The sequence below is a fragment of the Agelaius phoeniceus genome, chromosome 2, assembly GCF_051311805.1.
Source record: "Agelaius phoeniceus isolate bAgePho1 chromosome 2, bAgePho1.hap1, whole genome shotgun sequence".
Taxonomy (NCBI): domain Eukaryota; kingdom Metazoa; phylum Chordata; class Aves; order Passeriformes; family Icteridae; genus Agelaius; species Agelaius phoeniceus.
In genome coordinates, this window is record NC_135266.1 from 77,035,318 (window position 1) to 77,059,832 (window position 24,515).

At 38.8% G+C, this 24,515-nt stretch overlaps 2 protein-coding genes across 2 annotated transcripts; both read left to right on the forward strand.

The window, feature by feature from the left end:
• Positions 1 to 689: 689 nt before the first annotated feature.
• On the forward strand, positions 690 to 7,487 carry LOC129134818 (stromelysin-1-like). The gene is made up of 10 exons (XM_054654503.2): positions 690 to 797; positions 1,551 to 1,792; positions 1,882 to 2,030; positions 2,351 to 2,476; positions 2,993 to 3,154; positions 3,291 to 3,447; positions 4,238 to 4,371; positions 4,860 to 5,019; positions 6,226 to 6,326; positions 7,387 to 7,487. The coding sequence occupies exons 1-10, from the start codon at positions 690 to 692 to the stop codon at positions 7,485 to 7,487; spliced, it is 1,440 nt and encodes a 479-aa protein (XP_054510478.2).
• Positions 7,488 to 17,230: 9,743 nt separating this feature from the next.
• LOC129134712 (interstitial collagenase-like) lies at positions 17,231 to 23,975 on the forward strand. Its single transcript, XM_054654377.2, has 10 exons — positions 17,231 to 17,355; positions 18,271 to 18,515; positions 18,815 to 18,963; positions 19,054 to 19,179; positions 19,945 to 20,106; positions 20,467 to 20,584; positions 21,184 to 21,317; positions 22,348 to 22,507; positions 23,401 to 23,501; positions 23,694 to 23,975. Exons 1-10 carry the CDS (start codon positions 17,245 to 17,247, stop codon positions 23,792 to 23,794), a joined length of 1,407 nt encoding a protein of 468 aa, XP_054510352.2. The 5' UTR covers positions 17,231 to 17,244; the 3' UTR covers positions 23,795 to 23,975.
• Positions 23,976 to 24,515: the final 540 nt, after the last annotated feature.

The window sequence follows — 24,515 nt, forward strand, 5'->3', positions numbered from 1 at the left end:
TATAATTTTTATATATGCTGGGAAAAGTGCTTTCATTTATTTGTGTTAATTTCACATTTTCCTGCAGAAAAAAAGATCATTTCATCCATGTGCAAACTTTTTAAAAAACTGCATAAACAAAACATTGCTTCATCAAGCAAGGACTTATATCACTGACAAGACTCTACCAAAGTGAAATATGGTGACACTATAACACCCCCCCAAAAAAAAAGTCATAACCCCCCCCCGAAAAAAAATGCAGAAAACTAATTTCTGCTTGTAGTCTACAGTCCTGTAACATTCTGTGAATATTTATCCCTTTAGGCACTTCAACAACCTTTCTGAAATCAATATTATCTTTTAATGGAAATCATTAAAGAGATATGCTTTAAGTTTTGGAGAGTAAGCCTAAGACTACATTTTAATGATTAAAAGGTTAATAAGCTCATTAATAATAACTACAGGTCTATTATCTTCTCATTAATCATATTTCCATGTTGCAAAACCTGCACAAGGGTGGAACCGGATGAAAGACAGCACTGATCTGTTTTATTGTAAAACTTTTGTTTTGCATGTTCTGTTGCTAACTAGACATTGTGAGAATCAATGAGTCAGGGATTGGAAAGCTTTATAAAGCAAAAAAAAACTATATAAAGGTGAAGCAGGTGTGTGGCAGACTACAAAAAAGGCTTCTATAAAGGCTAGTGGAAATGAGAGTGAGAAATCTCCCATTTCTCCTATTATTATGTGCAGCACTTTCTTGTGCCTTTCCTGCAAATACAAGGCAGACAAAGGAAGAAGGCATGCAGCTTATCCAGGTGAGGAAGGTAGAGCTCTGGCGAGATGTTTAGCTACTCTTGAGCATCCATGGCAGTCCGTGTAACTAGTATAGTGCAGCCAAACAGCAAATAGAATTAATAACTGATTGAATATTTCTCAAAATAGGTGTGTGATGAGAAAGGCTACTTTAGCACTATCTTATTTTACTTTTCTTTAGAGACTGATTAAAGTTGATGATGCATTCACTCTGTGTTAATTTTACAAATAATTAAACTTCTGCATCAGTCTAGGGTTGGTTTGTAGTTTGGGTGGAAATGTGGTTATTTATTTGACTTGTGATATTATGAAACATAATTCCTCGTGAAGTAAGTATAGTATATTTTTCTAAACTATTACTTTCTAAAATGTGGGGAAACAGGATACAACTACTGAAATTTTATGTTCAGTAATGTATTTCAAATTACTTCCTCTAAAGGACTCTAGGTAATCTTGGGGGACAGGGTAAGTGGAGGGCTCATTATCAGAAAATAATCTATTAAACAAATGCTAATTTTAAATGCATTTCAATAGCTACAAAATATTTATAGTGATAGTACAATGGAAAAAGCTAGCATTAAGAAAAAAATATTCATACAGGCTTTAGCAAACTATTATCCATGCTGCCATAGAACAGAAAGAAAAGTAGCAACAGCTACATGACTGACTGGTGTTAGTTAAATATCTTATAAACTTCAAAAGCAAACATTATTGATTGTTCTAAGCTTTGGGTTTGTTTGGGTTTTTTTCATTAGAAGTACCTGGAAAATTATTATGGCTTTAAGAAAGATGGAGAATCTTTTGTTTGGAAAAGTAATAATGCAATGACCCAAAAACTAAAAGAAATGCAGGAATTCCTTGGGCTGGAGGTGACAGGGAAACTGGATTCTGGCACTTTGGACTTGGTACAGAAACGCCGCTGTGGATTCCCTGATGTAGCTGGGTTCTCCACCTTTGCAGGAGAGCCGAAATGGACAAAACATGTCCTGACATACAGGTAATGCCAATGGAATTCTTCATGTCAAGGCAGGGTTAAGTACAGGGTGAGTGGCAGCAACACAACTTGTTCTCTCCTGTGTTTTAAAGGATAGTAAACTACACACCGGACCTGCGTCCAGCAGATGTCAACGCAGCCATCAGGAAAGCGTTACGTGTCTGGAGCAGTGTGACCCCACTGAGATTCATCCAGAAGGACAGAGGTGATGCAGACATAATGATCTCCTTTGCAGCCAGAGGTAAATCTCTATGTAGCCATTAGGAGTTACTGCCAAGTTACTGCCTACATGGAGCAGTTGAGCTGGAATGATTTCTCCCATACACAGCACATGAGGAAATCAATGTCCAGTTGAAAAACCAGACAGAAAAATATAGTTCTTGCTCAAGGTGCTATGGTTACAACTCTTTACAGGCTTTGGGGGAGGGCATAGAGGCAGATGAAGAGAAAGAGAAAGAAAATGTAGGGACTTGCCAGTAGTTCACTGGATCTATACCTGCTGTGTGCTGCTCAATGCATGCATGAACCCCCAGTCAGCTGTGTTTGGGGTTTGCTCCTCAGATCACAATGACTTCAACCCCTTTGATGGCCCAGGGGGTTCCCTGGCCCATGCCTATGCACCTGGCAAGGACTTTGGTGGAGATGCTCATTTCGATGAGGATGAAACGTGGACCAAAAGCACAGAGGGTAAGTAATTAAGTTCTCCAAGCCCTTCCTTGAGCAAGTTGCACATGGAATCAACGGTGCAGTGTCTGTCTTCTCTCTTCCTTAAGTGTTTAAATTGCCACTGAATTGAAGGAGCATGTGGTTTGCATAGCCATAAAAAGCCTCTGAGTCTCTGGTTTAAGTTAAGGCCCCAGTTCAGCTTCTGCCATGCACAGGGGGGAGCTTTATTTGTAAGGTGGCCCCACTTCTTCCCACTCCTCAAACCTCTTCCTGCACAGTAACCTCACTTGCACTGGCCCAGGGTCCTTCTTCTACACTGAATTCTGCAGGATCTACAGGCTATTTCCTTGTACTCCCCTATAATGATTCCATTATTTTTACCTCTGACCATAATTTCATCTCCAACCAAATTTCCCACAAGAATTTCATTTGGATTGGACAAGCAGTTCTGAAAGCTTCTGACCTACCTTATGGCCTTCATGTTATTTAGGACAAAGACACAGCTCTCCTCTCATGTGTTTTGTTTGATGTTTTCAGGCACAAACCTGTTTTATGTTGCTGCCCATGAGTTTGGCCATTCACTGGGACTTTCCCATTCCAAAGACCCCAATTCTCTGATGTATCCAGTTTACAGGAAATTTGACCCTTCAGTACTCCTTCTTCATGAGGATGATATTACTGGCATACAGTACCTCTATGGTAATTCAGAATTTTTCATCAACTACTGCTTGGTAAAATTTCAAAGACTTCAGATTCTTTTCAGTGACAGTTTTGTGTAGTGAATATACCTCACTGAGTTCACACTAAAATTTCTTCCATAAACTGCTTCTTTTAGGATCATCTCCCAACACAAACAATGATCAAACAGAATCTACTGAGATAAAAGACCCAACTGAGTCAAAAGATCCTGCACTGCCAAACATCTGCAGCTCCAATTTGACATTTGATGCTGTCACCACTTTCCGTGGAGAAATAATGTTCTTTAAAGACAAGTAAGTCAGCTTCTGAAAATAAAATACCTGAGTGTCACTTTTTAAATTATGCCCCACAGCACAGAAAAATAACTTTAATTAGCATATCAGCCATTTTAGACAGGAAGACAAGACAAGGAATCAGGAAAAGAGAGGGAAAACAAAAACAAAGAGGGTGGCAGAGAAATTAAGAGAGATAAGTATAAGGAGGAGGATGATCTTTGGAACAGGAGATGCTGTGAATAGGGTGGGGGAAAACTTCCTCTGCAAACGTGTGCTGTTTTCACTTCAGGCTGTAAGCAACTCCCAATTGTTCAGCATCTGGAGAGTTCAGCTTTGGCAAAACACATCATCAGCTCTGAGACACTTCACAGCCTCTTTACTGTCCTTGCTTTGAGGAGCTGAGGGCTTACCAGCCCTGACAAAATACCTGCTTGAAGAGCCCCTGTAGTGGGGATTTAGTCTACTGATGAAAGGAAAGGAAAATTGGCAATTTTGTTACCAAAGTCTTACCGGGCATCAGCCTTGTGAAACAGGTCTCGCTAAGCTCCACTTCTGCATAAGGGGAAATAAATGCTTTGACAAAACAGTTCATCTGACCTATTTTAGATGTCTGCATCAAGAAGAGAGCGATCCTACTATGGAAATAACTGTCTTTACATTAAGTTTACAGGGACTGTAGTGTGACTAAGTCGGGTACATAGCTGGGTTTAATCAGATAAATACTGCCCTGTTTGCCATGATGTGGTTTCATGCATTAGTGAGTGTGAGCATGCAATTTTGTTTAAAACCTGTTCTATACTCACACAAGGCATATTTGGCGCAAACATCCAGCAGTCAGAACAGCTGATTTTGAGTTGATATCTTCATTCTGGCCACGGCTGCCACCTGGTGTTGATGCTGCATATGAAATTTCTGAGAAAGATGAAATGGTAATTTTTAAAGGTAAAATGTTGTCTTTTTATTTTCTCATGTTTTCTTCCCAAGTAACCTAGAAAGTTTGCATTTGGCTTCAAAACCACTTAAATTCTTTCTGTAGGATTTTCCAATCTTTAATTTAGTCCAATAAATTGGTGTGTTTCAATCACAGAAATAATAAAATTATTGTCCTAGTTAATGAACGTCTATCTTATTTTTTATTATCCACATTGAAAATTTTCGCTGCCAAAATAAATTTCATTACTTTTTGTCTGGGAAATTTTCTATTTAATTTAAGAATGATACTAGCATTAGTATGAAGAAAGACTGACATTTCAGTTTTAAAAAAAAGTAATGTGGAGACCTATTGTGGGTTTTTTTTTACTCTAGAACCATTTTCAGTTATTTTGAAGTTCAATGATTATTTTCAAGTAACCATCAGCTTTCATGAAAAAGATTGTGTCATTCTCAGAAGAAGATTCTCACAACATATTGTTATCAACTTTTGTTAATAGGGAAAGAATTCTGGGTTGTGAGAGGAGATACCATACTTCCTGGATACCCTCAAAAACTCTACACCCTGGGCTTTTCGAAGGATGTTTCCAAAATTGATGCTGCTTTTCATAACGGAATTGAGGGAAAAACATATTACTTCATAGCAGACAAATTTTGGAGGTAATATTTCCTGTGGTACTTTTCTAAATAGGAGCAAACATAATCACATGATCAATATCCTGTCATGATTTAGGATGCATTAATCAGACACTTTTGGTGATCTCTTTCAGTGTCACAACTGGCGGTGGAAAAATATTTGAAAGGCGGTGGAGCAGTGATTTTAGTTTTTCTTCTAGTTAACTTAACAGTTAACAGTTTGTTTGCTTATTTCTTTGTTTGTTTTCATTTAGCTGTCTTGGTCATTGTACAGCTCCACAAGCCATCTCAGGAAATCAGGCAGAAGTTCACTATCCACATATCAAATATGTTTCTGTGGAGTAAGAAGAAGAATGTCACCCACTTTCCAGTTACTAACAGATAGTTTCACAGAGTTGCTGATAAATGCCATGTACTACAAAGACTTATGTACTGTGCATAGTTATTATTTTTTTCTTTTTAATCCCATCCTGCTGCTCAAGTTTGTCTTACAGGACATAGATTTCTAACAGCCAAAGGAGGTGCTCCTGTAATGGAGGCGGTAAATAACTCAAATTATTTTAGAGGAAGAACAAAACTTCTCTTTCCTTTCACCACAATGTTCAAACAATTGCATGTACAAAGATCACTATAGAGAATTATTCAGCCACATGTCTGTACTTCAAGCAGAAGATCAGATGTCCACATTTTAGGTCAAATTCTCATAACTTTAAGAGTTTCATCATTAAATCTCCTGTTAGGGAAATTATAGAAGGGAAAAGCTTTCACAAGTCTTCTTATTCCAGCATTGATAGATAAACTTCACCAAATATGTAATAGCTTGCTGTAAGTAACTTAAGAAAATTGACTTAAAATACCTCATAACTTCAGAAAAAGCACAGATTTTTCCTGGTAAACCTTCCTTCAGAAATATAATGTGAAAGAAATCTTTTTATAATCTATTATCACTCCTTTAGGCATGGTCTCTTAGAAAAATAAAAAACAGATTCATGGTGATGGTTCCAATATTAGGTATTCTTAGGTGGAGTAAAGAGAACCAATTCATCCGTTGCAAATAATAAATAATTAATTTATGGCAAATTGTGTTTCTTTTTACACTACCAAATGACACTGAAAATCTTCAATGAACTTGGTTATCTGTTGATAGGTAGAAGATAATGAGCTGAGAGGAATTAATCATGAGTTATTTGCAGATTTCGCTGACTCCTGTTTGTTTATAATTTTTTTCAGTTATGATGAAACAAGTCAGTCTATGGATAGGAAGCCATTACTGATAAGAGATGCCTTTCCAGGAATTAATGGGAAGATTGATGCTGTTTTTCAACATGAAAGTGAGTAACTGTTCTTGCTAAAATCTATAAGAAATGCTCAATGTGATAGGGCTGAGAGTGCTTGGGCAGAGACAGGTACTTCTACATGCTGCTCAGAACCCACAGGATGACCAACAAGACCCTGAAGCAGTCACAAAACACTCCCATGCTTCACTTTACCCCCTTGAAAAATGGGGATGATACACCTTTGGTGGCAGCTGCACATCTGGACAGGCCAGCTCTAAGGGAGAGACATATCTGTACTCATGCTGATGTGCACATCACACCATGCAGACAGACACTCCACACAGTGACATCCCAACCACATAAGGTGTGCCTCTCAAAGCCTGTCCCTCTGACATAAAACAGTCAGAGCCAGCTTCTCCTGCAGGAGGGTGAGCATTACTTAGACATGGAAATGCTGGACTAGACTTGAGGACACATTCACACTGCCACATGTCACAGCTTCCCAGTTGCCTCCTTGCTCCTCATCTGCTGCTCATCCAAACCATGCAAGTTAATTGTTTCACAGCAAATCTTACTTACTCATCCTCAATGAGTCTCAAACGTGGTGCCGAGACACCTCACTCCCAAGAGGGCAGTGTGGATGTGACTAGCCCAGGCTGGACCTCTCTTTCCCTGCATGGCATCTGGCAGCACCCATCAAGCAAGTACCTGCTCACACCTTGCTGTGCTCTGTGTCACACTCTGCTCTGTGCAATGCCTACCCACAGGTGGATAGAAATGCACCCTGCTGGGGGATTCAGCACAACTGGAGCGTAAGAGCAGATATTTTAAAGCAAAGAAAGGCACAGCATGCATCTTTTGCAGAGTGACCTTGTGGGGCTCATCAAGTATACAATGCAGCACATGCACGGCTGGTTTGCTGTGGAGTGTGCCCCCGTGCTGCTGGGTCATGTGTTGCAGAGGTCACACCTGGGAGTAGACGCTGTTGGCAGCATAATTGTATCCAAAGGTTGCTTTGAGCTCTTTGAGGATGTTGTTTAAGTGTACTAATCTTTATATCTGCAAGATCATAATTCATCTGAGTCTGGGTTTTTATTGTTTCATTTTTTTCTAGACTCCCTTTATTTCTTCAGTGGAAGAAAGCAATTTGAGTTTGACCTTAACAAGAAGAGAGTTACACGCCTCCTAAGGACAAACTTTTGGTTTCCATGCTAATAAAATGAAATCTGTAATGGTGTTGGAAGGAATGTGTTGTTCTTGTGCTAGAAAAGCTTTTTCTTTTCTAATTATGTAGAATGTAAAGGTACTTCAGCACCAATCAGTAGATATCAGTCCCTCATTACTTGTGTTTCTTTAAATAACTGAACAGTATTTAAAATATTGATGTATACATATGTATGTAGTTAACATCAGGCTGGCTAGCTTACCAAATAACAATGCAGTTTCTTTTGATACAAAATTGTGATTGATTTTATTATTTCTGCCATCTTCTTGCCATACATCACCCTACACAGAGCCCTGCCATGGAGCCAGGAGTCCATGAGGGAGAGCATCTCTCTTCCTAAAGCTAGGATTGCTTTCAACCTGTTTTAGATATTTCAAAGCTAAGCAAGAAGACTTGGCTAGTGCTGGTAGTTACAGTGAGACATACACGGGTTCCAGAGAACAATTCCTCCCAGCCTGAGGGGTGTTGAGAGGTGGAAGTTCATTTTTACAGTGACTGGAGACACAGTTTATGTTATGTTGGACACCTGATTATAGAAGGCTTAATTAAAGTGTGATGAATTCTACCCTAAACTATTTATTGATGCATGTCATTTCCTGTGCAGTGTGCTCTCAAGGAGGATGGAGCAGATGACCCTATTGTTGTCCCTCCCAACCTTATCCATTCTGTGAGCAAAGGCTCATTTCCACAGACACAGGAGCAGAGGGGCACACTGGCATGTAGGGAAAACCCAGACACCACTGCCCTTCCTCTGCTCCTCTCCAGTTTTCCCTGGAGTCCCCATTGGCTGGGGGACACCCGTCATGCGTCAATGAGAAAGTTCCCATCACCTCATCTTAGGGGTTGAGGGGATAGGGATCAATGTCCCATGTAAGAGTACTTGTGCATTTCATATAATTTATTTTTTCCTGTTAAAGGGGACTATGGGAATGCTCAAAAATTATTGTAACTTGTTTACTGGAAAGAACAAAGGCAGGAAAATGACAGGATGAAGATAGATTGGGGGGAAGCGGAAAATAGGGGGATAAGTGCATAAGAGGGATTGGTTGTGTGCAAACAGACTGCAGTCAGCTGCTTCTTTGGCCATGCCCTGCATGTTTGGTCCTGTCTTCTCAGTAAATCACACCTTATGTGTGGATGAGCTCTTCCTGTGTGAGTTTGGGTGAGCTTCAAGCTGGACTGGCTGCTGCGGAGCTTAAGAGAGCTGAACACCAGCAGCTGGAGGGTGGTTGCAAGCTACAGGGACATGAATGCTCCTGGGGATACAGGAGGTGCAAGGCCAGCTGCTCTCCTGGGAGGGCTGTGTGTCTAAGAGCAGCTCCTGGGGGCTCCGCACTCTGTTGGTATTTCCACATTGCTACTTCACTGTGGGACAGAACCTCTCATCGGGGGAGGCAAGCAACGGAGTGGGGCCACAACTCCTGTTCATGTTTGTCCAAATGCTCCATGGTTTCTGTCTGTGATGGTCTCTGTGGCCACTCTCATGGCTCTCTGGGCCCGGGGGCAGACATGAACCAGCTGCCACTTCACTACTGCTGACATCATCTACCTGATGCTGTAGCCAGACATTGCTTGGGGCCCACAATTATTCACATGGACAGCCAGCAAGATCCAAGGTATTAGAGAAGGTATCCTCTCTTTCAGGCATGTAAAAATATCTCTCCCAGCACCCAATGTCTCAACCTCATTAAACAACATCCCTCCAAAAAGGTGAAAAACTATGAAAAAATAGTTATTCTATTTGATTCTGCTTCTCCATGAGTCACAGAATCACTGAATGACTGAGGTTAGTTGGGCCTCTGGAGTTTATCATGTTCAACCCCCTCTGCTCAAACCCACCTAGAGTAGGCTACTGAGTCTCTAGGTGGCTTTTGGGGATACTGCTTTTGCACACAAAGGGGAGACTCCACCGTCTCACTGGAGTGGTTCAGTTTGGGCCCATTGTCTCCAGTCCTGTTGGGATAAAGTGATTGTATTCTATTTATGCATAAAATTGTACTGCAAAATTGCGATGAGATATTTCAACACACTTTATGTAACCTTTTTTCTGATGCATTTTTAAAATCCCTGGCAGCAGGGCTACTCAAATGGGGCACGCCAGTGACTGAGGAATCTTTATCTGAATTTTATCAGGGTGAAAAACGTATAATGGCATTGTCAGACTTGCAAGACAAATACTGCTGCCACACCTGCTGTAGAGGTGGCAAACAAGGCTTTGCTGTCCAAGCAGAACTAAAGGTATAATGATTAATTTTAATCACGACACCTTGAAAAAAGGAAATTAGTAGTTCTGGTCAGTGTCTGACATTGCTGAGGTCAGAGAAGTAGGTTTAAGTATTGTAACTTCAAAGTTTCTATTGAATTTATTAAGAAATATTTCTGTGCTGTTTGTTTCTTTCTTAATAGTCTCCTTGTAATGTTCCTAATTCTGTATTTCCTTCATATTTCTGGTATGGCTTTTTGATTGGTCTTGCAGCTGCAAGTCTTAATCAGTCCTTGGTCTCAGCTAAAACAGTGAAAGTGAAAAAGATGCATGAACAGCTTGGCTCACACTTAATAGTGTTTGTTTGTTTGGGTTTTTGGGGGGGGAGGTTGTTTTGGTCTTGGGTTTTGTTTGTTTTTTTGTTTGTTTTGGTTCCTTCAGGAAGTTTCCAGCTGTTCTGATTTGAATAGTTTTCTTCTGTTGTTCCTACTGTTAATGTTCTTCTATGGTGTCTGTGCCTTGCACATCACTTCCATTGTGAATAACTGAATGAGACCATGTTCTTTTAAATGGGATAATCTCTTCCAGCCCTGGTCTATCCAAATTTCTTTAGGAAATATGGTCTTTCAGATGAGATTATAGCTCTCAGAACAAAGCTGGCTGGTCCTAGAACTAAAGGGAACTGGGAGCCCCAAAGGATGTGGGGGGGCAGCTTCATGACCTTTCATGATTGTTTTGTAGTTTTCTGACTGTTACATATTTATCCAACTAGTTCTTCTTTGGGTTTGTTTGTTGGGTTTTTTTGATAATTTCTGATTAGTTGGAGCTCTTTCTTTACCTATTTCTGTGCACACAGATAGTCCTACCAATTGTGAATATGAAGTCTTAGATCTGTGGCAGAAGTAGAGCTTAGCTGACTTTGGTACTGTCTGTCTTAATATAGTTTAGCTGTTTTAGTGTCAGATGTTGATATCATTTTTCTTCACAATTCTTGCTTTAAAAAGCTCCGGTATAACTAACAAGACAGAGTGGCCATTTGAGTGAAAACAGGCTTTTGAACTAAAGGTGATTGACCTGTATTCAATATCCTGTGCTCTTTAAAAATACATTTTGAGACCTAGGCTCAGAGTTAAATACATTCTTTGTCTGTAGTACAGTTAATCCAAGCATTCCAGTTATAGTTTTCTCATCTTCTAAACACATCAGATTTTCCATGTTCTAGCCAATTTCTACACTGTTTGTATAGAAACTTGAGTGAAGATAAAAGTATCTCTGGCAAGGAACAGAATTCAGATCACAATAATTTCTCTGTTTTCTTCTGTGTTTTATATATACTGGTCTCATTTGTTGCAGTTTTCACCATCTTGTCTTGGAGGACATTTTGCCTAGATCTGAAAGTATATATTTGCCTTTTGCTTTTCAAGGACTCCACAGGACGACCATCAGACACAATCCAGAAGGTCCAACATGGACCTACCAACACTATCTAACCAAGGGGAAAAAAAGCTGTTTGGCTCACAAGTTCTTTTTCTTGCTATTTATTGGTTTTCTTCAGTTTCACACACTCCTCCTGCCTAGAAGGGACGTATGGCCTTTGATATTGTTCTTGGCAGGATTACAAATATGTGATCAAACAAGGTAGGTCTGCGGTGCTGACCTGAACTGAAAGCCATTGTGTAGTGATTTAAACACTCAGACTAAGAGCAGAGAGTTTACCACCTCAGTAAACCAGATAAAGGTAACTGATAAGTGCATGTGGTAGGTGCCGTTGATATTACAGAGAAAATACTTTAAAACTGACAAGGAGCGGGCTTTGTTTCCAGATTATTCTCTGGCAGCCTCTGAACTTCCATCTGGCTGCCAGGAAGAAAACTACCTTTGCAGGTTCACAAGCAGTAGCTGTCTCGTGGAGTGTTTTGGCATTTGTGCCATGTATCCAGCTGGGGGACTGTGAACCTATAGGAGTTCCAGTATGTCCCAAATGGTGCAGATCCCCAGGAAATATGCAGATTTAGTTTGTAGATCAGTGTGGACACACTGATTTCTTCTTGCTGCCTCTTTCAGAACAAGGTTTACATCTGCACAGCTTGTGTGAAAATCACTAAGTTTAGAGGCAAAGGGCTTCAAGTTGGCAATGCTGGTTCCGTAGGGCCGTAGGGCATCCCAAGGCCTATCTGCCATCAGGGAAATTAAGACTTGAACACAACAGGCCAGATCCCCACCCCAGTTAACAGCCCAATTGCAAAGATGAAGAATGTAATTTGATTTTCCTGTGTTCAGGACACAGGTGCTTGGCATGGAAAGTGGCACTCCTTCCCTTCTCCTTTTAGTGAAATCATTGATGATGCCATGTCTGAGACTGTGCCAGTCACTGAGGTGTAGCACAGGTGCTGCCCCACTGTAGGACTGGTCACACTGAATTGCTTTTCTACAACAGGATAATTAGAACTGATTCAGCACCTGTCATCCTGAGCCCTATCACAGTGGCCTTTGGACTTCTGAGTGGTTTGAACTATAGAATTGTGCTCCTAACACTGCCCAGCACTGCACCCAGGTTTGTAAACCAAGTGACTGATCATTCCCTTGGGGCATTGCCAACAGCAGTTCTATAAAGGAAATGTTTAACACTGGGTGATGTGAAGCCATGAGCTTGTGCAAACTTCAAGAAAGCTGATTTGGAGGCTTGCCTTTGGCTGTTTCATCTCACTATTAAAATGTACTTGGTTCATTCAGGGAAAACTCCTCATGAAGCCTCTAACTTCAAGCAAATCCAGCAATCAGTAGAATATTGCTGCACAGTGACACAACTTTTATTTTAACACATTAGACTTCACATGAAAAGTGACATCCTCCAAGGAAAATAGCTTGTTTCAGGATGATAATTCTAGGTTTTCAGAAAGATTTTTGTTGTTTCAAAATAGATTGGAAAGACATTAGAAGATTAGGATATACATAAGAACACAGAATGGAAAGAAAATACTTCCTGTGGGAATGATGATTATTTTGTAGTGCCACCTGCTATTGAGAAAGCAGTTGCTAACATCATTGTGACAAATTGTAACAGTAAACAATTCTTTGAATTATGAGGTATCTGTTTTCATTTTTGTAACATTAAAATTACATAACTACCAAATAATGTTCCCTTTTCTACAGTAATTTCGTAGTGAGAGATGATTTAGGGAAACCCCACAATGATTCACACTGTGAATTTATTTTTGCATTATTCAGTCAGAGGTGTGGGTGGAAGTCATTAGAACATGTTACCAGAGATAGCTAGGGGAAAGGGGAAATAACTTCACGAGTCAAATCCAAGCCCCAGGTAAGTGAGGTACAAAGTAAATCGAAATCACTGAGAGAGAAGCTTGTTCAAGGCTAGGAACTTCTGGGGAAATATGTCTCCTCTTAATGCCTCTGCCTAAATATCTTTTTCAGTTAATGCTGAAAAGGGAAACAATTCTGGGTAGAACTCTGGCAATGCTTACATTTCTGTGAAGACTAGAGAGTGAGGAGCAGTCAGTAGAGTACGTAGAAAAGGGACATTTTGAGGTCTCTTGTCTCAACACAAGGAACGAGGGTGCAGTTTTGCTAAGGAAGAAGTGTAAAAATAAAGCAGGATTATTGCTAATACAGGCAGACACAAATGCATACTGCTTGGGTGTACACTGGAAAAACCCTTGAACACACTGGCTTAACATTTGTGCCATCTCCTCTTCCTTAGCAGTGGCTTAGCAGATGGGTACCAGACCTAGCAGGGTGATTCCGGGTGAGAATTATCAGGGATAGGTAAATTTAAACCTTCCCTCTCTGCTTTGATTGCATGGAGACTTTCCATGTAAGCAGATCTGGAAGAGCTCTGCTGTGAAGACAGGCTGAGAGAGCTGGGAAGAGAAGGCTTCAGGAACACATCACTGTGGGCTTCCAGTACTTAAGAGGGAATTATAACAAATAGGTTTAGGGACTGTTTACAGGGGTAGATAGGGATAGATAGGACAAGGGCAAATGGTTTCAAATTAAAATACAAGAGATTTAGATTAAATCTTGGGAAGAGGTTCTTTACTTGGAGTGTGGTGAGGCACTGGAACAGTCGCCACAGAAGTTGTGGTTGTCCCATCCCTGGAAGTGCTCAGGACCAGGCTGGATGGGGCTTTGAGTAACCTGGTCTAGTGGAAGGTGTCCCTACCTATGGTAAAGAGGTTGGAACAAGATGGCTATTAAGGTTTCTTCCAATTCAAGCCATTCTATGATACTAAATTTCTGTGATTTTAAACAAATTCCAGGCAGGGACAGTGTGTTTGGAGTTGTCCAGATCTGATACCCTGATACACTTGAGGCTGCTGCAGCTCCCTGGCCCCAGGTCCAGCAGTGAGGTTGTGCCTGTACCCCAACAGGTACATACACATGTACATATGTACCCAATGGACTTGTGGGCACCCTGGTGTCCTTGCAGTCACAGCACCACTGACACAGGGGTCTTCAGGCCCAGCCCCACCCCAGAGGCTCTCACTGAGATCCCCCAGACATTATAGAGCCCCTCACACAGAAAAATAATCTGAAATGGGGTTTAGCGAGAGGCCAGGACAGTGCCAGTCAAATGCAGGTACAGCACAATGGTCATGTGAGAAAAATGAGGAACTGTGCAGACCCCAATTGGCACTCAGTAATAACTCTCATGAGATTTTGTCCTCTGAGGAGGTCTCAGTTTCATTTTGGCATTCATTTTTGGTCTCTTTGGTTTCCTTCTGTTGGGATTTGAGCCTTTGTCTAAAGACAAGTGCTTGAGAAGGAGAAGATGCCACTCCACAGGAAAGCAGACGACTGAAATCTGTCCTTCCCTTGAGTGTGGGTTCAAGGGAGCCGTGCTGAAGGACACACAGTAGGAAGTCAGAGCAGATGGTGAAATGGGAGATGACTTTGTAACCCATCACCATGGAAATTCCCAAGACAGGGGGACACCACTGCTTCTGTTTCCTCTTCCTGATGCTGCTTACAGTTTTTTACTCCTCAAATGCACAGAGCTCCCACAGCTAGTGCTGGAGTTCAGGATTTTCTAGTCCTTCCACTGACTGCTTTGGAAAGTAATTTATTTAAAGTGTCAAAAAAAAAAAATCCAGTAATCCTCTCTGACCCTCTGCTCAACTTGGTATCCTCTTGATCACATTAAAATATGGCCACAGACCTTGCACAGAAATCTGCAAAGCAGAAGAAACTCAGTGAAAGCCACAGGATTTCTTTATGTTCCTGTCTCAGCCACCAGATGCATCTGATTAATGCGCTTCCCTTGTTTGCATGTATCTGTTTAAACATGTCTATGATGCCTTCAGAAAATAAAAAGGAGAAGATAAAAGAAACAAGAAGCTAGCTACTACTTCTTATGAAAAAAATAAGAAGTGAAGCTATTGAATCAGGAACAATGTTAACCATCCTAAAGAAACACAGGAACAAGAAAAATTTACAGGGATATAAGACTAGTCTAGAAAGAGAGTTAGAGAAGTTAAGCAGCATTTCACAAATCCCAAAATCCTTTGAGTTTTAGCTACATCTTTGGAGAAGTATCCAACACACAAAATTCTTTTCCTACATGTCTCAAGATGGAGTAAGAATAACCAGTAAGTAAGTCTCCTTGGACTATGAACCATGAAGTTGAATTTCTTTAGTCCACAACAGCTGTACCCTTTGAGGAATTCTTTTCCTAGTCATTTAGAAGCCCAGCTTCTGCTTTTGAAGTGTCCTGTATTAGCTCCAATCAGTCACTCCAGGCAAGCTATGAGACTCACATTAGAAGGTATAAGGCAATTTACTTTTCCAGGAGCAGTATAAGCTCTGCTGAACCTAGATGCAATTAGGGGGTGATACACTACAGTGAGTGTAACTTCTCATGTGAAATAGATTCTTTTTCATTGTATTTGGGAAAGTAAGTGAAGAATTTCCCAGCATAATTAAAATAATGACATTTATTTCTATTTCTCCCTCTCACACTAACACTTACTGTTTCTCTTTTAAGGTTTACAAGCAGGGTCTTTATCTTTACCTCCAATAAGGACAGAAACATCAAAACCATCCTGAAAGATGTTTAGCCTGTACCTGACAGCCAGTTAGCAAACACACATCCCCTTCAGGCCAATTACTCTGATGCTTGCAGTTAGAAATGTTTTCCTCAGTTTAGGAGTCTATACTGTCCAGGATATTTAAACTCTTCTTACCACTGTTAGGGATCTGTCCAATACAGTCAATGTAGAATGAAGAGCAATTCTTCTCATCCAGAAGTCCATGTCATGGGGTCAGTTGAATCACTCTCTAGAATTCATTGTCCAATAAAGGGGAACTTGGAGACCTAAATAACTTACAGATATCGACACAACAGAACACTTAAAGCAGATTTCACCTCAATACTCGTTTGCCTGTACTTGAGACACCCACTCAGGGCTGGCTGCCATGGCACAGGAGGGAGCTATGGAGACCTGCATCCTTCCAGGGCAAATGCTGATCATTTGTGATTCCCTAGAGAATTTCAAATAACACTAATCTTCAGGCAGCTGAATCCCAAACCCCATATATAAACTTAATCACTCTTGTTTAAGACCACACTAGGGTCTTGGAGACTGGAGGCTGCTAAATTTTTTTTTAAATACCTTCTTATATTTATGAACTTTTATCATGACTCCTCTCACTCATCCTTCCATGAAACAGTGATCACAGGGTAAAAAATGGTTACTTTAATCTTCTTTTTCCACACTGGTGAAAACTCTTGTTGTCTTTCATGGTGTCTTTTATATCATCTCTCTCTGCCTGAATTGAAACACACTATTCCAGCAGAGACCTTATCCATGCTGGCAAGAGTAGAAATGTTCCTTTCCATACAAATGGGAATGCAGATTACACATTCCAGTAGCATGATCAAAATTGTTAATATCAGTAAAAAAATATTGAATCATTTTAGCACTCACTTCTGCTAATATCATGAGATTGTTTTAGATAGAACTGTTAGATAACTGTTAGATGACAGTCTTCCTGGAGTTATGCTGCTGGTTATTCAATAAAAAAGATTGGTTCTTTGTACTGTCATTTTTATCTTGATATTACATATTGTTACATAATATTATATAGTCTGTTTAAGATTAAATCATGTGTAGCATATGAAGCATGATTTGAATAATTATCGTACAATTTATTAAGTTGCTCTTAAATCTTATTTCTCATTATTTCTCCAGTTTGTCAAAACCTTGTCAAAACATAAATAGTCTAAATTCATGATTCAAAAAAAATATGAAATGTAGCTCAAAATTTTACCTGAAAAACATTTCCTTATTTGTTAAATATGCTATAAAATTACACAAACCAGAAGACTTGGGCAAAATAAGGATAGTAACATTAGTTAAACACCTTGCATCACTACCTGATGATGAAACTGCTATGCATCATTTTTAGTAATCAGAGGATATTATACAGCATGAGTCAGGCTGTCACTGATTTATTATCAGCTATATAAACACAGCTGAGAAGTGTGCTCAGTAGCTCAAGAGTGAAACTGAGGCAGACAGCCTTAGATGAGGATGAAGACCTTTGCAATTCTCCTGTCACTGTATGTGGCCATCTCCTCCGCATTTCCTGTGGCTCCAGAAGCAGAAGATGAAGGAAAAACCCTACAGCTTGTAGAGGTAAGTATTTTTTCAGTGCATATCTAAGGGAAACATAAGGTATTCTGAGAGATAACTATAATTGCAATTCACAGAATATGGGTGGAAACTAAAGATGTGCCATTTTGGAGAGGTTTTAGGAGAAAGTTTTTCCTATCAGCCTCGAAAGTGTGTGAAAATTGCAAGGAGCATATTTACTCAGAAGTCATCTGAATATTATATACTTCATTTTTGGTGTTGCCAGTAAAGTAATAACAAAACTACTGAGGTGTGAGTTCTAGCAGGAACAGTCAAATTCAGCAGCAATTTACATTTCAGAATGTGCTTTGAAACTTGTGATATGACTGGTCTTAATAATATAAGGAAGGAAACTTGCTTGAAGCAGGCATGTTTTTCCATGTTTTGACTGGAGATCTCTTGCAGAATATTTTGAAAAAAGGGAACTAACACAGACACAACATAATTTGTTGTAGACAAAATTCTTGAAATTCAGTAGGAAGGCCTGAGTTTCTAGTATCATAGAATTTATCTGTAGCTAAAAATAAAAGGCATGATTCACCAAGCTGCTTCGGTCGGAGTCCCAGTTGTGTGGAGTCTCACTGCCAGCCCCAATTTCCTTCCACGAGACCAGTTATAAGCTTCCTTGTAATATTTGTTGTTAGAGTAATTGATCAGAGTAAATAATGTAGAATTAGTTATTAATAGTAAATATTAGACTTTTCAAGACATTTCTTGATATATTTCATCAATGAAACAACAAATTCAGAAAACCATAGGAAAACTGTACTGAAGGAAGGTTGTTGTTGGTCCTGGTAAACACAGGGCATGTCAATATGGGAATAGTTTAAGATTACTTAGTAAATTTAAGTGTAACCAAAGGCAGTACTGATAAGTCACAATGCTCTCTTTTTTTTTTTTTTCTTAACTCTGATTCAGAGTTATCTACAGAATTTCTATGACCTTCAAAAGGATCCCCATCCACATTTAAGAAGTGGTGGTGAAAACCCTCTTGCTGCAAAGCTCAAGGAAATGCAGTCATTCTTTGGACTAGAAGTGACTGGAAGACCTGATCTTGACACATTGGAGGTGATGAAAAAACCCAGATGTGGTGTACCTGATGTGCAGAGATATGCGTTCACACCGGGGAATCCCAAATGGAAAAGAAATAATCTGACATACAGGTAATCTTTCTTAATCTGGTTCAAAAAGGTATAAATCTAGCTCATGAACTTTGGGGTGGGGTGTCTGAAGGAATCATATTATGCTATATATGAACATGTGGAATGATTTAGCGACTTCTAGAAGAAAACAGATACTTTAGAAGGCAGTATCTAAAACAAAGCCTTTATTAATTTTCATTCACAAAAGATACTACATCTAAGATTTTTGATTTTTTTCTCAAGTAATTATATTTCAGCTAAAATACTGACATTTCAAATATTTCCTAAGCAATGTATTATGTGTTGGGTTTTCTTTGAAGGATTTTGAATTACACCCCAAAGATGAGACGAGCTGATGTAGATGAAGCAATCAGAAAAGCTCTCAGTGTCTGGAGCAACGTGACACCATTGACATTCCAAAAGGTTGAGGACAAAGTAGCAGATATAATGATCTCTTTTGCTTATAGAGGTAACAATGATAATGCAGCATATTAAATACCGATCTGAAGTTATGGAAGCAATTCAGGACTTTAACCAATTTTTTCCCTCTTCCTTTTAGACCACCGTGACAATTCTCCTTTTGATGGTCCCAATGGACAGCTGGCTCATGCATTCCAGCCTGGTGAAGGTCTTGGTGGAGATGTGCATATGGATGAGGAAGAAGCTTGGACAAAAGATGGAAGAGGTAAGTTTTGTAGCTGAATCTATATATAGTTTTAACCTCATACGGTCTTACCTCACATGATATTTACTATTTAATGAGCCTGGCTACAGGCAGAAAAGTGAGCAAAAGAGACAGAGCTTTTAATTTATAATTGCTTTCCCTTTGCCATTGTTTTTTACTGCCACTTTTAAGCATGTACTTGCAGAAAATTGATTTTTAGATCATAGTGGCATTTATAATGTCATATAAATATTTACATCATAATGTTTCGTAGTGATTTTAAGGTCAGCACTTTAAAATACTTTTTTGTTCAGAGGAAAGCTAAAATTTGGATACAGGGAAATCTGTTGGTAGGCTTCTGAAGGCAAATTCTTTCTTTTTCTTAACCTTACACTTCAAAGTTTAGTGCTAACTAGGGTGTTCCAATTATCACCGAAACTGTAATCTCATTGCTTGTTTTTAAGTTCTTTTTTCTGTTGGATCACTGCCAACAATCCCTCATCATGGGCATGATCCTTGATGTGAGCAATTTATGTGATAGCAGGGAAAACAACTCATGCTTAAGACAAAAGGACTCTAGAGAAATAACAATGAGAACACAATTAAGGCCAGACATTCTTTACATACCCATACAGGTCTTCTGTAAGAATGTTTTTGTGTTTTTATGATGATAGGATTACTTACAGTCTCTCTTGTACCTCTAGTGTATACTAGTTTCCCATTTAGTCAGTCATGACAAGTATTGAAACAGATTTTATGCTATTTCATATGGTTTTCATCCTACAGGCTACAATTTGTTCATTGTTCTTGCCCATGAGCTTGGCCATTCACTGGGTCTGTCTCATTCAAATGATCCTGGAGCACTGATGTATCCAACTTACTCCTACACTGACCCCAGTGAATTCCGTCTTCCTCAGGATGACATTGATGGAATTCAGGCCATCTATGGTAAGAAATAATATATTTATTTAATATTTCTACTTGAGAGGCTGGTAAAATGGTAAAATGAAGGTATTTAACATTCCACCAAAATGGGAAGTTTATCAGTTTCTGAAAAATAGATAACAAAAGGGAGAAAATTCCTGGAAGCTAACTTCAGCTAAAGTCCAGTTCTTCAAAAATCTCATTTTGAAAAGAGGAACACAACTGGTTTTATCAATATTATAATTCTGCATTTAATGACAGACTCTTATTTTGAAATTATATCCTTTTTCCTTCTGTATAAAACATATTTTCTGGGTCCTCAGAGAGCTTTTGAACACTCTCCTTATATTTCTCTACAGTAAATGATAAATGTTCATCCTACAGGACGGTCCAATGCTGCTGTGCAGCCAACAGGACCCGTGACTCCAGAAGCTTGTGACCCAAATTTGACATTTGATGCTATTACTACTCTACGTGGAGAAATATTCTTCTTCAAGGGCAGGTAAAAACAATAAGCATACACGTTATTTCTTTAAAATATCCAGCAGTTCAAAAAAAATCCATGAGGGAAAACTGTCCTTTTGGAATGTAATACAAAGAGAAGAATCACTAGAAGATCCTTCTCAGATCATTAATCTGAAGTGCCCTATTTGAGAAGAGCAGGGAAGGTGACAGGAGCTTGTAGGTTGTTTACCAACTATTCTATCACTGTGCCCACCACTGTGACACACTTATCTCTGAAATTGATTCAAACAAACAGCAAGGCAAGAGCACTCATATATCTGTCAGCAGTGTGTCCATGGGTCCCACACTCATCCTCAGTACAGGAGCAGGGACAGAAGTGAAAGCACTACCAGGGAGAAGGATGTCTGAGCCTTATTGCCCTACAGAGAAGCAGAAGGTCTTATATTCAATTTGCTGAATTTTTAGCACATAATTGAGGTGCTAAAATTACTAATGTCCTTGCTCCAGATTTCTTTTACACTCAGTGGACAGGGGTATTCACATCTCCTCTCTGTTGTACTCCAGAAGCTATAATATTTATTTCAAATTTTTGATAGGAGCGAAATTATTTTATGACTTAAATTTTCTTTAAAACAGATACATGCTGCGCAAGCATCCCGAAAGGACAGAGACAGAGCTCAATTTTATCTCACTGTTCTGGCCAAGGTTACCATCAGGAATTCAAGCTGCTTATGAAAACGCTGAGACAGATGACATTACAATTTTTAAAGGTATTTTAATCAGAAGGTCTCTACTTTTTCTGACTTTTTACTTCCTGCTTCTTATAAACTGTACAGTTAGAGAAGTTAAAATGTTTTTAAGGAGATTGAACAGATAATTTTACAATTCTGAAAATAATTACCAGAGGGTCATATTGCTGTAACAGTTCTCCAGAAGTTATACTCTAGAAAAAATTCCCCTCTGTTATAGTTAATACCCTGAAAAAACAAGTTATGAAAAGAGCTACCCTTTTTCAGGTCTAGTTGTCTTCAGGTAAGAGCACTTCCTTTTGTGCAGAAGGATTTTTACTGAATTCATTTAACAAATACAGGCATTTTTATATTACAGTTACTGATACGTTTATTGGCATTTGTTGCATTTTGGAAAAAAAAAAAAGAGAAAAAAATGTTGGTCGGAAATTGTACTGTGAGAGAAAAATTGTTCACTGAACTAACAATCAGTCTTTCTTTTTCAAGGTCTCAAATACCCTTCAAATATCTCAGATGAATTCAACATGCAATTGCTCTAGTGCATGACCTATTACCATATTCATTACCTATTACCATATGTTCATTGCATCTAAAATTACCAAAGCATTTTGATTAGACATGTGCTTTTCTTAATAGTTTCATTTGATGCACATTGCCTAGTTTTCAAAACATTATATGGTTCTATAATCAAATAGCATATTACAGGAATTTACCAAAATCAATATCCCAATCCAAGGTCAATGGTTTAACTCATCAACCTCCAGCCTTCCCCAAGTTGTTGTCCCAAAAAATACCTTACATTCATTTTTTTTAAATTCTGGGGAAAGCTCTATCCAACACACCTTATGATTCTAATGTTTTACTCATAAAAAAAGCCATTTCCACTGTCTTCATTACAGAGTCCCATTGTAAGAATTAGAAACATTTTCTAAAGTAGTAAACTGAAAGGAAAAATACTGACATCTAGACACATTGTTTTCCAGACATCTAAAACACAAGTAAATGCTTTTATAAATAGCAAAAACAAATGAAACTTGCTCCTATTTTTCAGAGGATAAATATTGGGTCATCAGGGGATATGATGTTCTACCTGGCTATCCCAAACCAATCTATCGCTTTGGGCTCCCAAAGACTGTCAAAAGGGTTAATGCAGCTTACAACGATGAAGCCACAGGGAAAACATACTTCTTTGTAGCTGACAGATACTGGAGGTAAGATTTAATGTTCATTTACCAGAAGACATGTTTTCATTTCTCTGGGGGCTGATGTATTACTATATAGCTTGAGTGGATCGATGCTTAAACCAGGCATATTCCAGAAATTTAGATGTGTTTCATTGGATTTTTAAAAAAAATTAGGAATTTCCTAGAAAATGTCACCCTTTCATCAGGATTTTTTTTTTCCCCAAACATTAGACTCCTGTAGCAGGATTATAAGTACTTTCACCTGAATGAAAAGCTACCCAATAAAAAAAGAGTAAATTTCTAGATTGCTCACTTTTGTTCCACAACAGTTCTGCTTTTTTGTGCTATGCTGTGATAGCATCCACTTTTAATTCACTTTTCAAACAAAATGAATCATCAGTGCAAAGTGCTGTAATAAAATTCCTCTATGAAGTAATTAAAAGTATTCTCCAATTTTAAATTTGCTTGTGTTTCTAATTGAAGCTCATGACAAATTTCAGAGAGCAATTTTTTTCAAGTCCATCACTGACACTAATTCAACTATGGTTCAGGACTGTGCAACTGTCTTCTCCGAAATGTTATATGTTCTGTTTTTATCTTGAACTGGATATCCTTGAAATAGAAATTCATTTTATGTGCAAGTCATGGCCAGGGCTCTGCTAGTCCAGATATACAGAAATAAATTTCTGAGCTGTGTTTCCCAGGGTCCCTGGGAACATTGTGACAAACTTTACCATAGGTAGAATTTTCAAATCTTAGTTGAATCTCCAAGAGAAACTTAAGAAGAAGAATCAAAAGCTACTGAAGTTAATCTCTATGAGACTTCTTAGTAACAGTAGAGTTGTGTGTAAGAACTTGCTTTTGACTTTCAAAATAATGTCTGCTTCCTCATAAATTGTAATGACATTTCTTCTTCTAAGATACGATGAAAATAAAAAATCCATGGATCATGGGTATCCCAGGAAAATAGTCTCTGACTTTGGAGACATTGGCAGGGTGGATGCTGCTTTCCAGAAAGATGGTGAGTGAAACTTACCTTTAACCTGTGCTTATGTGAATATTTGGGCTTCTACAAGTAGAATAATTTTTTTTCAAAAAGCTGCTATAACCTTAATGAAAAGAAAATGAAAAATATCTGGTATACATGGACTGTCTATAGTGGGGATTTTTTTTTTCTCAAATGAAATTTAATTGGATTAAATTTTACTTCTAGGCTATGTGTATTTCTTCCATGGAACAACTCAGTTCCAGTTTGATCCTCGTGCCAAACGGATTGTTCGAAAAATGAAGAGCACCAGCTGGTTTAATTGTTAATTGCAATGTTTTTCCATGTGCACACTGTATTTTTTTATCTGCTGCATTTTTCAGCAATTCATGATTCTCAGGTCAGAACGGATTTCTGTTCAAATTCTATGGCAGTATACTCTTAATAATTATTTATTTTAAGCCAAATAAATTTATATAATTTATCACAACTTCTCCTGTTATGGTCAAGTTTCCTAATAAATTATGTTTCTCATATAATTTTGTTCCTGATGTCATTTTTGCCCTGATGCTCAAGATCCAAGTCTAACTTTCAAACACTAAAAAATGTATTCTGGCAGGAAATGTCAGGTTTTTTCACTAGGACAGAGAAAGGAGGACACACTTGTCTCTGAACCCCCCACTCCTCACAAACCCTGGTGAAAATCTGGTGGTTAATTAGTTGGGGCTCATTATCATCAGTGTACAGATCTACTTCCACTTTCTGGTCCTCTTTCCCCTACTTCCCCTCTTAGACTACTCTCGAGGGTGTTCATCTTTATGACTATGGGAAGAGGGCAGGGGGGCAGGGGAGAAGGAATATTCTCATATTTTTTGGTTGAGGAACTGGTTTCAAGTCCAGAAATGCAGAAATTTAGATTAGAAAGGACCTCTGAGATAAGAAACACGTCACTTGCTCTCAAAGGTAGCCATCATATAATGAACATATATCATCTGTTCGTCATATAATGAACAGATAAACTTCTTTAATCAAGGCTCTTTCTACTCTCTT

What these genes read in the sequence shown, in the direction of transcription:
- LOC129134818 (XM_054654503.2), top strand. Translation starts at nt 690, where the DNA reads ATGAGAGTGAGAAATCTCCCATTTCTCCTATTATTATGTGCAGCACTT. An exon ending in AAACATGTCCTGACATACAG is followed by an intron (nt 1,793 to 1,881) that starts GTAATGCCAATG and finishes TGTGTTTTAAAG; the next exon opens with GATAGTAAACTACACACCGG. An exon ending in ATAATGTTCTTTAAAGACAA is followed by an intron (nt 3,448 to 4,237) that starts GTAAGTCAGCTT and finishes TACTCACACAAG; the next exon opens with GCATATTTGGCGCAAACATC.
- LOC129134712 (XM_054654377.2), top strand. Translation starts at nt 17,245, where the DNA reads ATGAGGATGAAGACCTTTGCAATTCTCCTGTCACTGTATGTGGCCATC. An exon ending in AGAAATAATCTGACATACAG is followed by an intron (nt 18,516 to 18,814) that starts GTAATCTTTCTT and finishes TTTTCTTTGAAG; the next exon opens with GATTTTGAATTACACCCCAA. An exon ending in GATCTCTTTTGCTTATAGAG is followed by an intron (nt 18,964 to 19,053) that starts GTAACAATGATA and finishes TCTTCCTTTTAG; the next exon opens with ACCACCGTGACAATTCTCCT.